At 45.4% G+C, this 17,226-nt stretch overlaps 2 protein-coding genes across 2 annotated transcripts in view; one reads left to right on the plus strand and one right to left on the minus strand.

The window, feature by feature from the left end:
• PRPS2 (phosphoribosyl pyrophosphate synthetase 2) overlaps nt 1–13,843 on the minus strand; it is a 28,481-nt gene extending 14,638 nt beyond the window's left edge. Inside the window, exons 1-2 of the mRNA XM_053917204.2 lie at nt 13,608–13,843; nt 7,225–7,408 (exon numbers count right to left, since the gene is read on the minus strand). Of these exons, the coding sequence (XP_053773179.1) occupies nt 7,225–7,408; nt 13,608–13,729 (306 nt within the window). The 5' untranslated portion in view covers nt 13,730–13,843. The remainder of the gene's footprint in view (nt 1–7,224; nt 7,409–13,607) is intronic.
• Nucleotides 13,844–15,348: 1,505 nt separating this feature from the next.
• Nucleotides 15,349–15,504, plus strand: LOC112313226 (large ribosomal subunit protein eL39-like). Its single transcript, XM_045203194.2, has one exon. It carries the CDS (start codon nt 15,349–15,351, stop codon nt 15,502–15,504), a length of 156 nt encoding a protein of 51 aa, XP_045059129.2.
• Nucleotides 15,505–17,226: the final 1,722 nt, after the last annotated feature.

Here is a 17,226-nt window from a genome sequence, read left to right on the forward strand (position 1 = left end):
AGGAAACATTACTTTAAGATAATATATATACATATGCAAATACACACACACACACACACACATTTCTTTTCAACACACAAAGAATTAGAGGAAACGCCCCAAAATAGGAGATGTTTCTAGATAGTGAGACTATGGGAAAATATTTCTCTCATTTTTTAAAAAAATTTTTCAACCTTCTCAACTAGCTACCTATGATCACGCACGTTTCCACCGTTCACTCCCCCGTTCTGTTCCACGTTACCTTTGATAAGAAGCCCACGGGCCAGTCTGGCACCAGCCACTGACAGCCGGTCCTCCCGCACACAGGCCTCTGCCACAAGGGCCCTCCCCGCAGTCTGTCCTGGGCCTGCTCTGCCTCTTCTGGGGGACACTTCAAGTGCAGTCACAGCCATACACCTGCCACACCTGCATTTCACCCGTCTCTGCTGAGCCACCCTGTTTGATCCTCCAGAGCTGGCTCGGGTCTCCAAACTTGAAGGCACTCTGAGAACTCCAGAAAGAAAGGATCTGTCCCTTCTAAAGGGACATGGCACTGGCCCAGCATTTGGGCCCCCACCATTTGGGGCCACCTGCTGAAAGACTGACATGAGAACATCATCTACATGTGGATGTCGGGGTTCACAACTAGACCCTCAAGGTCACAGATCTGGGCTTGGACACTTTTCTCGTCACTGCGGCACAGAGCTCTACCTTGCATACAGTGCTTATCTTTGATAATATTTCATAATAGAATCTCTGTTAACAGCAAGTTCCCAAGGCTTCATCATTAGCCTCACCAACTGTGAGAATTCTTTAGTTCACCAAAATTGCGGGATAGCTAAAAGAATCAATTGATTACTGGGACTTCTTTGTAATACAGTCTGACTCGCAACACTAGTCAATTTGGGACTCTCCCTACAATTTTATGACCGGCAGGAAGATCCCTCTGGGCATCGCCCTCACTACATCGAGCATTTTTTCCTTCTGAGATCCACACCACAGGACCTTGTTTACGAATTTGGTTTGAGAACTGTTTCATCATTTGCCTCAAGGCCCAACTGAATCTTGCAGGAAAAATGATTTGTAAGTTAGCTGACTTTACAGCCAATGAAAAGGAAAATTACCTTGACATTTCAACGAAGGAAGAGTCACAGTACCGTAATCAAAAATAAAACGATGGACTACCTTAATGAGACATGGATAAAGGTCAAAGGTTTCATGGGCCAACCCAACCGTGATAAAGACTCTCTGACTATTTCAGGTCTCAAGCAATGTATCAGATGCTGCCCTGCTGAGAGTATACATCTGACAACCTTGAAAAATTGACAAGATTGGAGAAATTCAAATCAAAACAATGGTCCTCATTTTTTTTTTCTTCAGTTAAATAAAAAGAAACAATTTCATTGAAAAGAGAACAGAACCTTGAAAATAGTTTGGGAAAAAAAGCTACAAGTCCTCTATCACCTCCGAAGTAATTATTTGCAGTCTTGCCCACATCATACTACTTTTTTAATTTACTTTTTATTTTTAAGTTTTTGATTTTAGACAGAAGGGAAGAGAGGGAGAGAAACATCGATGTGAGAGGGAAACATTTGATCCGCTGCCTCTCGCACACACCCCAAGCAGGGACCAAACCTGCAACCGAGGCATGTGCCCTGATCAGGAATTGAACCGACGACCTTTTGCTTTGCCAGAAGATGCCCAACAAACTGAGCCACACTGGCTGGCACATGTCATACTCCTTTTACCGGGAAAGAAACCAGCAATTACAGAGTGTCCTCTAGAGCAGGTATCAGAGAACAGAGCTCTGCGGGCCAACCCTGGCCTGTGCTGTGGTTTTGTACAACCTGTACGTTAACAATGGAATTTACATTTTTTTTAAAATTATTTTATTGTTGTTCAATTACAGTTGTCTGCATTTTCTCCCCAACCCTCTTCCCCACCCCAGCCAAACCCACCTCCCTCCCTTGCTTCCACTCTCCCCTTGGTTTTGTCCATGTGTCCTTTATAGTTGTTCCTGAAAACCCTTCTCCCCACTGCCCCTTCCCCCCTCCCCTCTGGCTATTGTTAGATTGTTCTTAACTTCAATGTCCCTGGTTATATTTTGTTTGCTTTTTTCTCCTGTTGATTATGTTCCAGTTAAAGGTGAGATCATAAGGTGAGGGACAAACATCGTATGGAATTTACATTTTTAAGTGGTTGAAAAACAATCAAAACAAGAAGAGTATATTGTGACATTTGAAAAGTATATGATATTCATATTGCTATGTCCACAAAGGATTCGTGGAACACAGCCACACCCCTTCATCAACATATGATATATAGCTACTTTCACGTGAAAACGGTGGAGCTGAGCCATTTGTCTCTACCCAGTGGTCCGCAAAGCCTAAAAAATTTGACACCTGGCTCTGGCTGCTGTGGGTCTATTGGTTGGAGCATGGCCTCGTAGACTGAAAGGTTGCAGGTTTGATTCCCAGTCGGGGCAGATGCCCAGGTTGCGGGTTTGGTCCCCAGTTAGAGGCATATGAGAGGCAACCTGATTGACGTTACTCTCTCACATCAACGTTTCTCTCCCTCTCTCTCCCTCCCTTCCCTCTCTCTGGAATCAATAAGCATGTTCTCAGGTAAGGATAAAAAAAATTGACACCTTTTTTTTTTTGGGGGGTGGAAGTCTGCTAAGTACTTTATAAATAGTAGCAAATATTATTCTGAATGTACACGTGAGGAAACCAAAGGCACAAGGAGTTTAAGCTACTTTTACGAAGGACGAACCGAGAGAATAATGGTATTGAAATTCAAGCCCCAGTCCACCCAATTCCGAAGGTGGAACCCTGGAGCTCAGACCACACTGCACCACGAATTCTACAATGAATACTGTAGCGTCACCATTTTCCATTGTGTTGAAGTGTCCAATTTATGAGACCCTTCCTTCACTGTCAGAACTTGTCCCTGGTCTCTCGCACGTATAAACAAAACCAAAAATAAAATTTGCACAGGTACAGGGCTTGCTTAAAAAGGACCAGTGAGGTCCAAAATGATGAAACAAGCTTTGGATACAGTTCAAAGGCTCCAGCTTTTTCTGGGCTCCTTCGCAGGTAAGTCGAAGCAGATCAATTACCTGAAAATTCTTTGGCTTAGACGGCACAGGCATTACAGCTCTCTGGGAGGAAAAAGGCAAGAGGAGGGCTGCCCGGGGCTCCTCCTCGGACCCGGAAGAATTTTCTTAGAGCCCCGAGAGCCAAGTGTGACCCACACCTTCCCATCACCTTCAAACACCACGTGCTCTTTAGCCTACCTAAGCGAAGCCAAAGGGGAAGGCGTGTTTCCCTGCCACTCAGGGACTCCTGATCACTCACCCCTACAGGTAAATGAAGGCTCCAGCCATTCCTCTCAAGCCCTAACTCAAGCCCTTGTTACCCCCACTTTAACACAGTTTCCCAATACAAAGCCAATCCATTTGACCTAGGAAATGGGTAGAACAATTAACAGCTATTAGCAGCAATTTAAAAAACAAAATACAAAGGCACACCGTACCTGAAATGACAGCCAAAATTAAGAATTTCCCTTTTGACCAGTTTGGTGAAAGAATGAAACTCTCTACTTATTTTAATATGAGGCACGCTGACTATACAGACGTGGCTGAAATAATAGTGCCAGAACAATCTATACATCTTGGCCAGCTCTAAGGTCAGTCCCAAAGCCAGAGGCCTGTAAAAGGGTAGCCATATGTCAGACACACCTGGGACAGCCAGGGTAGACACTTGTTTCCTGGCATAATTATTCACAGAGCTCCTTTCAAGCTCTCAAATGTGCTGGCTTAGATGATAAATGACATAATATGACACTACCTCAAGCTTGAACTATCTTTAAAATGTCCATTTATCAACACATTAATGACTTCCTTGAACATGCCCCGCAGTGAGCTGAACGGTGGCCCCAGAAACATCAGGTCGTAATCCCTGGAACCTGGGTAACTGCTACCTTACTTGGAAAGAAGGTCTCTGCAGATGTGATTGTGTGAAGAGTTCTGATAGGGCAATTGCCTGGAGGGCTGGGATGCTGTCACACGCACCCTTAAAGAGGGAGATTTGATAGAGACAAGAGAATGCCACGTGAGCACGGAAGCAGAGGTTGGAGTGATGAGGCCTCAAGCCAGAAGCTGGAACGGGCCAGGAAGGAGCCTCCCCTGGAGCCTGTGGACAGAGCGCTGCCCCAGCCTGATTTTCTGGCCTCAGAAGTGTGAGAGAATATACTTCTGCTGTCTTAAACCACCCAGTTTGTGGCAATGCACTGTGGCAACAGGCAATTCATACGGCCCTCCGTGATTCCTTCATCAGTTTCTCTAATATGAAACACAAATGCAGCATAGTGGTGAAGAGAGGGGGAAGGGAAGGGAAGGAACGGGGGCTTGAGATGGCCCCAAATGGCAAACCCGTCTACATGTCCTACGATGGGAAAACGAATACAGAGCCAGTCAGATGACACATCCACAGAACAGCTACACCCACCAGGGTTTTCAGAATTCTGCGGGGCTCTTTTTGTCAGCACAGAGGCAAGGGGTGCTGCTGGCCATTGGAGGTCAGAGGTCAGGAGCACGTCACATCCCTGGTGAGGCAGCAGACAGGCCAGTGCTGGCTCCTCTACATAACAAAGAGTGCATTATGAATGCACGAAAAGAAACAAAGTTTGAAAACAGCAACCTTGGAAACAGTGGTAAATCGGATACTTGCAAACCAAGAATGTGGGAGTCTCCGTATTTTTATCAGTTACAGAAGAAGTTAGTTTACAAATCAGTGGGAAAGGGCTCCGTAATGATAAAGGAATCATTTACTGAAGAAGTTACAATGATCAAATATCTTCGCCCCCAAGGCAAAAGCTACTAGGAGTGAAAGGATAGCCTGATTGCAAATTACAGAATTAACAGAATATACATTTTCCTAACCCTATTGCTACCTGGCGAAGACAGAGCAGCAGAGTATTAGTTCCTTTAGGACAAAGACAAGGATGAGATGCTACCCCGTGCCACGGAAACACAGACGAGAGGAACAGCTGCAACACCAGTTCGCATGGACGGGACAAAATAAAAGACTGCAATTCAGCAGCTAAAAATGGACATAAAACTTGCAAATCCAGTTTAGAATAAAAGAAGCTCCATACATAACATGTGGGTGGTCATACGCTTCACAGCAGCAGATGTGACCTAACGTTTTGGTGGCCCTGAGCTAAAGCGAAGTCACGACAGGACGGACACACACACAAGCAATGGATGCTGTAGTGTGGGGTGGGTCCGCACACATGGCCCGCGGGCCAGATCAGGCCAGCCACTTGTTTTTGTATTGCTTGTGAGCTAACAATGGCTTTTAAATGACGATACAACTGGAAGAAAATCAAAAGAACATTTCAATGGCATGTGGCAATTATACGAAATTCATATTTCAGGGTCCATAAATACAAGTTTTGTTGGAATTCAGCCACACTGGTCATTTACTTATTGTCTGTCTCTGTCTGATATACAGCCAGGGCTCAGTAGTTGCCACAGAGACTACACAGCCTTCTACAGAAAAAGGTTGCTGACCCCTTCTAATCTATGTGATGTAAATTGTATGTCAACGCAGAGTGGTGTTCCTGAGATCAACATTTCAGGGACAAATGAACTATGCTCTGTTCGGCATGGGCTCTGGAAACCACGCCACCTTGGTATATGACTTCAAATTTATAAAGGGAATGTTTTCATACATGAGGGGATCTGGCAGCTATTTAGAAACTTGCGTTGTTTCACAAAAGGAACTATGAAGACAAATGGAGGTGTACCAGGGAAAAGCTTTCTCACAATTAGTCGCCACATGACAGAATAGCAGGGTGTCTTATAAACTGGAAGGATTCATGTGGAACCTGACTGAATGGCCATTCCTAACATACAGAGCAGAAAACAGCTTGAGAGTAGATCCCTGCAGGGGGCTGAATTGTATCTCCCATAGCTCATGTCCGCCCAGAACCTCAAAATGTGACCTCATTTGGAAATGGGGTCTTTGCAGATAACAACGAAGGGAAAGAGTGAGATGAGATCATGCTGGATTAGGGTGGGCTGTAAATCCAACGACTGTCCTCTTATGAGACAGGCGAAGAGACACAGGGGAGAAGGCCACGCGAAGACAGAGGCAGAGATGGGAGTGATGCTGCCAGGAGCCAAGGATTGCCAGGAGCTGTCGGAAACCACAAGAGGCAAAGAAGGCTGCCCCCTAACATCTTCAGGGCAGGCTCCGCCCAGAGGTTGAGTTCTGGCCTCTGGCCTCCAGAAAGGGAACAGAATACACTTCTGTTCTTTTATTTAAGCCACCCAGTTTGTGCTAATTCTTTGCCGCTGCCTCAGGAAACTAATACAGTTCTCTTTAAAGTGCCCCCCAACTCCAACCTGTCTGATTTTTCCCCAAGGCCACTCCTACTGAGCTAGTGTTACTGAAAGAATAATTCATAGGCATTAGCTTCATTCTCTTGCAAGGTTAAAAAGGGATAATGATAAGAAATGATGCGTGTATCCTTCAGCCGGTTTCTCCTCATGGTAACATTTTGAAAAACTACAGTCCAGTATCCGAGCCAGGATAGGGGCACTGATAAACAGCCCAGCGACCTGATTCTCACTCGCCCCCACCCCAGTTTTTGTGCTCACTGGGTGGGCGTGAGTGTGAGACTGGGTACGTAGCTCTATCCACCAGCACAAACACACACAACCATTTCATCACTATACAACAGCGACTCCACCTGTGTGCTGCAAGAGTCTGTGCAACACGCAGTACCTGACTATTCAGCCAGGGGGCACTCACCGCTTTTCCCCTAGACTGTCAAATAAAAAAATGACAACAGCCAACTCAGCAGTAGCCATCCAGTGTGAATGAATCAAAATTATACGTGTTTTGGTCAGATGGGCAAAAATGTATTTCTTGGTGTGCTGCAGAAGTTTAGAATTTGTTTACGTGCGCCATGAGGTGAAAAATCCCTGCTATAGGACTATAATGGTACTTTAATAGCTGCAAAAATATTATGCTGCATCTGTTTCTCTATCTGCAAACATTAAATGATGGCTGGCTCAAAGACCAACCTTTGAAAAAGCCAAGGTGAAAAAGCATGTTTACTCGATCATTCAAATAGAAGGCAAACACTTTCTAGACAGTCGAAGGTACCATGAGGCAAAAGAAAAGGCAACGCTAACCCAGAGCAGGGCCCTCTGCCAGGACACAGCTCCCGTACCTTGTCCTTTTTATCCTGGCGCGCGTACGGAAAACACGGGATCACGGCGGTCACCCTGGAGGACGACGCGATCTTGCAGGCGTTGATCATGATGAGCAGCTCCATCAGGTTGTCGTTGATCTCTCCGCAGCCACTCTGGATGATGTAGACATCTTCCCCTCTCACGCTTTCACCGATCTCCACGCTTGGAGAAGAAAACCGGCAGCCATTAATCCTAAAGCATATTTCTATCGTGTGGGGTCCCCAAGACCCCCCAGATTTGATGCCTGGCCAGGACTCAGCAGACAGTTGTACTCACGGGTATGATACATTACAGCAAGAGGATACAGAGCACAATGAGCTGAGGGGCAAAGGCTCACAGGGCGAATCCAGGTGCAAGCTCTTGAGAGTCGTCCCCAGTGGAGTCACGCAGGTGGAGCTTAAGGCCCCCAGCAATGAGCTGTGACAACGCATGTGAAGTGCTTGCTGTGTACCAAGGATGCTCATTCAGAGACGTAGGGGTTTGACTGGGGGGGTGGTCCCATAGGCACTGTCTTCCTGGCATGTACTAAAATCCCAGATTCCCAGGCATTCAGCATTAACCACACCAGTCACACAGTGTGCCCTTTTTATCAGGGAATGAATGGAGGGAACCCCAGCTAAAGCTAAGTTCCCAGAGGTCAGCCGAGGGCCACCTTCCAAGCAGGCCTTTTTCATGTATGACGCGACCTTACGTGCTTCTTAGAAATCTGTCTTGGTCCTGCTGTGTTAACTCTTTTCTGCTAAATACGATATTTAATTATTTATGTTTATTAAAGTTACATATGCACATTGCTTTAAAAATTCAAATCATTCTGTAAGGCTTAGAACAAACAGCCCAGAGGCAACCAATTTCAACACTTGATAAGGTTTTTTGATGTTTATCTTCAAGTCTCCAGCTAATGTTTGTATGGCTTCATCTTGATTTCCTACTCCAGCCACCACATAAGACTCCTCACTAGAAAATAAGGATTATAGAAAATAAGGATTTTTCTATTTCTCTAGTTCCTCCCTGTCCCATCACCCACTTGGTACGCAGCCCCCCCGCCCCCCGCCCGCCTTGTCTGGCCATCATCCCAATATCGATCAATATTCTAACCAAATATGAGCGCTATATTTTAACTGTGGAAATGCTGAGCACAGTTGAGCCCGTCTAGTAAGCTTAAAGCAAAGTTTATAGTATTTCCCTTTTATGTACAATGTGTTGGGGGTTTATTTTCCCTGGAGGAAATTAATCTTTTCATCTGCTAAAGTTTTCTAAGTACTGAATACAAAATCCAGCCTAAACACTTGGCTAACAGAATCCCACAAGGTCAGAGACCTTAAGTGCTATCTCTACTTCATCATCCTGCCTCGACTTGCCCAGGGCCATCTGACCTGGGCCCTTTTAGCCCCATGTGCTGCCCCCAGGGATTCCCTCTGCCCCTCTGCCCCAAACCATTCCCCACTTTCTGTGCTCTTTCTTGGTGTACTTCCTTGTTTTGCTGACTGGCACCCTCTAGTAGCTTCTTGAAAAGAGTAAATAGGAGCTTTGAAAGTCTCAAAATTGCAATGTTGGAAAATTTCTGAATTTGGGGGACATAATTCTGAATGGTCAACCTGAGAGCTAGCCTGTCCATCGCTGGCATGTCCCTTCCACCGAAGAAGAGCAAACTCGGGCCACGTGTGCAGGCTGGTCCTTCAGAGTGTTGCTAAAGATCAAGGACAGTGTCAGCTCTGCTTAAATGTTTGTTTTCAAAAAGGTAAAACTTTCCCCGGTAATTGATATATTAGAAACAATGTGAGCATATTAGAAACAATTTGAGCATAACAGGAGTTCTGCATTTGCTTTCCCACGGGAACACAGAAGATAAAGTGGAGGCACTAAGAAATAGTCTGTAGGCACAGCCCCCTCTCAAGGACAACAGCCACACCCACCCACATCTGCTGTCACAACTTCCCCCAGCATTTTTCTTTTCTTTTTTTTACATTTTACTTATTTTTAGAGAGAGGGGGAGGGAGGGAGAGAGGGAGACAAACAGCAATGTGTGGTTGCCGCTCACGCACCCACTACTAGGGACCTGGCTGGCAACCCAGGCATGTGCCCTGACTAGGAATCGAACAGGTGACCTTTCAGTTTGCAGACTGGTGCTCAATCCACTGAGCCACAGCAGCCAGGTCTCCCTAGCATTTTTGATCATGCCCCTTTGAACTCCTCACAACTCAAGCTCTAATACTTCCAGGACCCACTTCATCAAGCCACCTGCAGGTCTTTTTCACCAGAAAGTACCATATTTACTGTAGCATTTATTTTTTAAACATGTAATACATGTAGAAGTGTTTCACCATTTTTATTATATTCCCATCTTTTTTAAAAAAATATGTCACAAAGGAAGTTTTCAGTGTTGTGTCCCTAACTCCATTTTCCCCCATAAGCCCTGCGGTTTTTACTGTACAATTTTGCACAGCATGATGATTTTTAGAAATGCACTTGCCACCTTGCAGAAGTGACTATAAATAAAAGGCACATCCAAAAAACAATGCCATTGAATCTTATTTTAAAATCACAAGCCATGTATTTACTTCTATCCCTCCTCCTGCTATCAGAAGCCATTTATACTCAATGTTATTATTAAAAGAGCCAACTTCTAAAGAAAATGTAAACACAAGTGACATTTGAGAGACCATATAGTAGCCTATCTGAATCCAGAGAAGCTTCTGCCCAGCCTCAAGTAGATTAGAAGACAAACATGAAGTCTTCCAAGTTGACACGACCTGAACATGAGTTTTGGTAAGGGCACGGGGGTCATATTCTTGCAGGTGCTCAACTATGGATAAAAACAGTTCAATGCCGACCTGTCAGGATGAGAGGGACCGACAGAATTCTGTGTAGTGCCTCCCATCTTCGAGGGCGAAGGAGCTAAACGGAATTCCTTTGTGAACATCACGTGGCCTCTGGGATGAAGTCAATTCGACACCGACAATCCGCAGCCCCCGGGCTGAGAATGATGTGGTACGCAGAACAATGGCCTCTTTAGAGATATTTCTGTCATCTGCTGAACCTCTGAAATCTGTTGGTTTGCGTGGCAAGGTGGCAGCTGGAATTAAGGTTACTAATCAGCTGACCTTAAAATAGGGAGACTATTTTGGATTGTTCTAGTTAACCCATGTAATCACAGGGCCCTTACAAATGGAAGAGGGAGACAGAAGAGGTCAGAGAAAGATGTGAAAACTGAAGTGGGGTCAGAGAGATACTTCGTTGCTGGCTTTGAAGATGGAAGAAGGGGCTAAGAGTCAACGAATGTGGGCAGCTTCTAAAAGCTGGGAAAGGCCAGGGAATGGACTCTCCCCAGCACCTCCAGAAAGAACGCAGTGACCCATAATGCACTTGTAGCCTACAGAACGGTATGGCACTAGAGAGACGACAGGGCCTGCAAACCCTAAACTATTCACTATCTGGCCCTTGACATAAAGTTTGCCAATTCCTGGTGTGATGACTGTTTATCACCAAACTTCAGCCTCTTTGGCCTAGTTTTCCTGAGGAACCTCAATACCCATATAACTAGAAGTCCAGGGGAGGACAGAAAATCATATTACCATGGAAACTTTTTTCCAAAGCTATTCCTGCTTCTCCTCAAAAAAATGATCACGGCTGATCTTTATTCTAGGACTTTGAAAAACTGTGGCCAGAAGGCAGCACCCATTTGCTCTTCAGATAAAGGATCTTTACTGATCCCAAAATAAGGAGGCTGGTGAGTTTATCGGAGTCAGCAATGAATGGATGTGGTAATTAAAAGATGGCCTCAACCTCTCTAACACTTTTTCCATCAGGAAGATTCCTCTTGGATCTGGGAGGACTCTGCTTGACGGTAGAATGTGACAGAAGTGATGACGCCCAGGCCTTAACAGACTGGTAGCTCCTGTATCCGGTCTATTGGAACACTCACGCTTGGCACCTGGCTTCCAGGTGAGGAGGAAGCTCAAGCAGCCCAGTGGAGAGGTACTGAGGTTGCTAACCTCGCAGGCACAAACTAGTACCAACTTACCAACCACGTGAGTAAGCCATCTTAGAAGCGGATCCTCTGGTGCCAGTTTATTGTCCTAGATGCCACCACAAGGGGCAGAAACAAGCCTCCTTCCTGAACCCTACCCAAATTGCAGATTCGAGTCAAATAAATAATTATTGTCTTAAGCCATGAAGTTCTGGGGGTGATTTGTAACCCAACAAGAGAACCACAACTTTGGGTTTTACAACACAGCTAAGAACTTCGTGGGCAGGTTAAGTGACAGGGATAAAATGTTACAACAGACGTTCAGACGTCATCATGGCATTTCAGTGGCTACAGTAAATGCCAGGGCAGGCACCTCCCTCATATGTGACATGCTTTAGAGATGGGAAATCAAAATCACGAGGTTCTGGTCCAGTTGCGTAGTGTTTGAAAAACTGGGACTGGGAGCAGCGACGACCAGGAGACAGCAAACAAGATTTCCAGTCCTGGCTCCGTGAGAGATTCACGGAGGGACCCCTTACATGAACTGAATCTGTTCTCTCTTCCTTTTACCCTTCCGTTTCCGGTCTTAGGGGCACACAGTATAAACCGGATCGCCAGCACAGTACCTGGTACAGAGAGGATTATTGATAAAAATCAGCCTCTGGGCCTACACAGTTCATAGCCAAGTCAAGAAGTTAACCTTTTAGAGTGTAGATATTCAAAACAAAGAATGTAACTATATAAGCAATTCCAAGACTTTATGTAGAATGGTTTTTGAGACCTCATGATTTCTAATTAAGCAAGTGGTAGTTCTAAAATACTCAAAACCAAATAAAATTGAGTCTGCTTTAATACTTCATTGTGTGAGTGAGGTTGACCCAACAGAAATTCAACTCTGACCTCACAATGGGCTTCTGATCTAAATTAACCACATTCTTTAGCAGCCAAGGGTTGGGCTACACGAGATAACAGGGAAGACTGACATATTTGCTTTCAAAATGCACTTCATCCAGAAATTTCTCCTTTACTTCTATGATACCACCCCTTGAACAAAAACTATTATCCCATTCTCCTCGTGTTCCGAACGCAAATGAAACTTTCATAGGACTGGCAAAATATTGCAGCGTTCAAACATAGCTATACTATCTTTTTCTGGAGCCCCTGCCATCCCCTGGGGTCTTTTGGATAAAAATGTGCAAAGAGGTTTTAGTCGAAGGACCATGACCATTAATACCATCTGCTAGTCAGTCACAAATGTTTCTTCACTTATATTATCATCAGGGCCCTGTAATTATAATTTCCCATGGGGAAGAAGGGATTCACCTCTCCTAAAAAGCTGACAACGAACACCCCCTTCCCCATAAGGAGTAATATAAAACCTCAGTGTGTAAGAAATGTTTTGCCTAACCCAAGGTCATCAAGCTTTGCTCTTTACATTTTCATCTAGAAATGTTTAGTTCTAGGTTTATATTTAGGTCTATATGATCTATTTCAAGTTTAATTTTTCAAGTGGCGGGAAGGAGGGTTTTTGTTTTTGTTTGCAGGTGGCACCAATTGTTCCAGCACCACTTGTTGAAAATGTTGAAGCGGGTCTTGGCCAGAGATGAAAAAACAAAACAAAACATCAGTAACCGTGTGCAGCGCTAGATATTTAAAGGGAGAGCGGGGAGAAACGAGACCAACTTGAAATTAGCTAAAGAGCTTTGAAGACTCAGGCAGGTGGAGAAAGGAGCCCCTGGGCGGGCCTCTGAAGGGGCCACCACCTGCCTTCAATGAGCAGAGGCGGGCGCTCGTTGTGGACCTGACATATGGGTGGCACTTATACTTTAGCCATGGCCTGATTCCTGGACACAGCCAAGCCCCAGAACTAAGAAGGAGCTGAACGTATATCATCTTTGAGGCAGAAAAATTAGAGGAAGCGTAAGGCAACACGTGCGCCCCCGGAGTTCCCACGGTCTTTAAACCGTATGCACAACCACACCGGCTGGTTAACGCGAAGGGTTGTATCCCTGCTGCTCATAACAGTCACCTGGTAGCTTTTACCACGCTGCTCCCCAGATGTGGGGTGGAGGCGTGGGCGGAACCTTCCCGAGCACGCGGGTTTTGGGATCAGACCGGTAGGGATACGAAACCCGAGCGAGCACACCTAGGGCGGCCATCCCCGCTGGCCCCGCACCCAGGCGGTTCCCGCCGGCTGCACCCACCGCGCTCCGAGGCGCTGTGACCGCCCCCAGGTTGCCCTTCCGGGCTGGGGCCGCCCTCCGCGGCTTTCCGGGGCGCCGCGACGGTGGCGCGGAGGCCGCGTCCCGGCTGGCCCGCCCCGGAAGGGAGAGCGCCCAGCCCGGCGTCGCAGCCGAGCTCCTGGCGCCCTCCCCGGCCCGGTGGGGTCCCCACCTGGTCTCCTGGTTGCTGAACTTCTTGGTGATCACCTTGCCCAGCTCCAGGCCGAGCCTGTCGGCCACACGCTGGGACAGGTCCTGGTGGGAGCTGCCGCTGAAGAGCACGATGTTGGTCATCTTGAGACTCGACGGGTGCGCGAGCGAGACGGAGGCAGCGGTGGCACTGGTACCGGTCGCACGAGCGGGAAAGCGCAGCAAGCCGGCGGACTGAGGAACCGGCGAAGAGTAGCTGCGGGAGGCGGAGCTGCGGGAGGCGGGGCTTCAGGGGGCGGGGCCGGGGACGATCTGGAAAGCGCAGCGACAGGACTCGCTGGTGGAGCGAGAGTGGTGGGGAGGGGCAACCTGCGCGTGGGGAGGAGCAACCTGCGCGTGGGGAGGAGCAGCCTGAGAACGGGGAGGAGAAGCGCACTTGGACACAGGGTGGGGAAGCAGGGGTAGAGGGAGACCCAGGGGGTCCTGGGAGGCAGCGGCTGACCACAGCCTCAGGGTGGTAGGTTTGGAATCCCTGGGTAGTCCTGAAGCATTAAGGTGTCTGCTCCCTGGGACACCGCCAGACCACACAAATCTTGACCTTTCGGTCCTGCCTCCTGGGAGAAAGCTAATGAAGCAGATTAACTGGGCACATAGGGAGAGTGCTGCTAGAGGCGATGCACGAGTCTCGCAACCAGGAGTGACTCCCTCAACCCGGAATACCCCCAAAATCATTGCACGCGACTGGTGTCCAACTGCAAGGGTCAACAAACTGCGGCCCAAAGGCAGATCCACAGCGCTGCCTCTTTGTACCTGAGAGCCAAGCCTTGTTTTCCCACGGGAACTTTTGCGATCTGTATGATAATGGCTACACTACCTTTGCACTCCGATTAAGAGAAATATCCCCCTCTAGAAAGAACTCATTTCCTTTCATAGGTGTGTACTGCAAAAACTTGTACTCAACTATTACTATATTTGGGATTTGGTCAATAAAAACACTGTGAAAATTTGTTTTCTCTTGTTATATAAGTACCAACATATTTTCCTCTCCATTTTGCCTCTTGGCCCACAAGGCCTAAATTATTTACCATCCAGTCCTGAGTCAAAATTTGCCAATGTATATTTTACACCTTCAGCACATCTCAATTTGGACTCCCCATATTTCAAGTGCTCAACAGCCACATGTCTCTAGGAGTTGCCGTAATATATTAGAGGGAGAAGCTCTAGAACACTGGCCCCTAAGAGCAGTGCCAAGACACCTTGATTCATCCATTCTGTCGTGCGTTTTCATTAGCAGTGTGACAAATAATTTACACCAAGTTATAAAATGGCAAAGTTTAGCCCAAGCCAGGTAGCTCAGTCGGTTGGGTGTAGTCCCATACATCAAAAAGTCCCGGGTTCCATCCCTGGTCAGGGCACATACCTGGGTTGTGGGTTCCATCCCGGTGGCAGTGCCTACAACAGGCAACTGATCGATGTTTCTCTCTCTCTGTCTCTCAAATCAATAAACATATCCTTGGGTGAGGATTAATTAATAAATAAATAAATAAATAAAATGCTAAAGTTCATAAATATAACTTAAAATGAATGCAAGTTTATTCTTCTATTAGTTACATTTTGACTCATATAGCAAGTATTTTTGTAATTTTTATTTTGATCTTTTCCTTTTACTTTCTATTATTTAAAGAATAAAAAAATATATATCACAGAGACTGCTGCCTCCTCTCTCTCTCCGCCATCGTGGTCCATGAGGTTCGTTCTTCGTCATGTCTTCTCACAAGACTTTCAGGGTCAAGAGGTTCCTGGCCAAGAAGCAAAAGCAGGATTGGCCCCTTCCCCAGTGGATTCGGATGAAAATTGGTAATAAAATCAGGTTCAACTCCAAGAGGAGACACTGGAGAAAAAGCAAACAGGGTTTGTAAGGAAACACGTGACAGTGGAGAAGAACCAGGCTGGATCTCTGGGGAAGGGCGTATCACAGATGGCTCACGTATTTATGCTCTGTCTGGCTTGTCTGCCTCTTCAAGTCACTGAAAGGGTCCCTACTCTCTGTGCAGTTTCAACTGGGAAATTATCAGAAAAATGATTTTTCTCTGTTGACTTTTTTTCTGCAGTTGGTTCATTAATAAGGCCATTTAAATGTGAGGCCATTTAAATTGCTGTTGTATTCTGATTTGTGAGTATTCAATGATACAAACGTTCTCTAGCTACGAAGTACTTCATTATGGCTAGTATAAGGAACTGATTTTTAAAAATTTTATTTAATTGTAATTATACAGTTCCACGTAGCTAGTGGCTTTTATACCTTCTCTTCTGGGAAGTGCTTTCTGTCACCTTCATGCCTGAGGGTGACACATTCTTTTTAAAATAAATAGCATCTTTATATGCTCCTTCCTCAATATGAGTAGGAATCATCTGAACCAGAGGTGGACAAGCTGGTCTGCTGCCTGTTTGGGTACAGCCTGTGAACTAAATTTCTGCATTTTTAAATGGTTGGGAAAGGCAAATGAATATTTTGACATTTAAATTTAAATTTATTGGGTATTTTAAAAAATAAAGACAGTATAAAGAGCAACCATAAACCTATCACCTTAGACTTAGCAGCTATCAAACTTTGGCTATATTTGATTCATCTATTTTTTCTGAAGTATTTTAAATTATAGTCAACATATTCTTATAGTCACCTAAATTCTTTAGTCTGTATCTATAAAAATAATAAGGTTATCATACCATATGCAAAAATTAATTCAAAGTGGATCAAAGACCTTCATGTAAGAGCTAAAACAAAAACACTCTCAAAAGAAAATACAGCTATAAATCTTCATGACCTTGAATTAGACAATGATTTCTTTAATATGACACCAAAAGCACAAGCAACAACAACAAAAATCCACTGACCCTCAAAATTAAAAACTTATGTGTTTCAAAAGATACCAATGACAATGCAAAGCATGGGAGAAAATGTTTGCAATTGGTATACTGATGACGGACTTGTATTTAGAATGTAGAAGAGTGACCAGAACTCAAGAATGAGAAAGAGAATTTTAAAATGAGCAAGGTGCATGTAGGTATTCATAGCAGCTTTATTCATAATTGCCAACATTTGGAAGCAACCAAGATGTCCCTCAATAGGAGAATGGGTAAAGAAACTGTGGTCCGCCCAGGCAATGGAATAGTTTTCAGTGCTAAAAAGAAATGAACTATGGAGCCATGAAAATGCACACGGGGACCTCAAATGCATATTACTAAGTGAAATACGCCATCTGAAAGGCTACGTAGTGTATAACTCCAATGCTATAATGTTCTGGAAAAGGCAAAACTACTGAGACAGTAAAAAGATGAATGGTTACCAGGGGTTGTGAGGAAGGAGGGGTGAAGGAAGGGGCACAGAGGATTTTTCTTGTATGACGCTATCATGGTGGATACATGTCGTTATACATCTGTCCAAACCCATGGAGTGCACAACAGCAAGAGTGAATCCTGATGTAAACTATGCACTTAGATCAACATGATGTATCGATCGCGGTTCATCAGTGGTAACAAATGTGTCCCCACTGGTACAGGATGTTGATAGCGGGGAAGGCTGTGGGGAGGCAGGGAGTGTGTGAGAACACTGTACATTCTACTCAACTTTGCTGAGAACC

This window comes from Desmodus rotundus, chromosome X (assembly GCF_022682495.2).
Source record: "Desmodus rotundus isolate HL8 chromosome X, HLdesRot8A.1, whole genome shotgun sequence".
In the NCBI taxonomy this organism is placed as follows: Eukaryota; Metazoa; Chordata; class Mammalia; order Chiroptera; family Phyllostomidae; genus Desmodus; species Desmodus rotundus.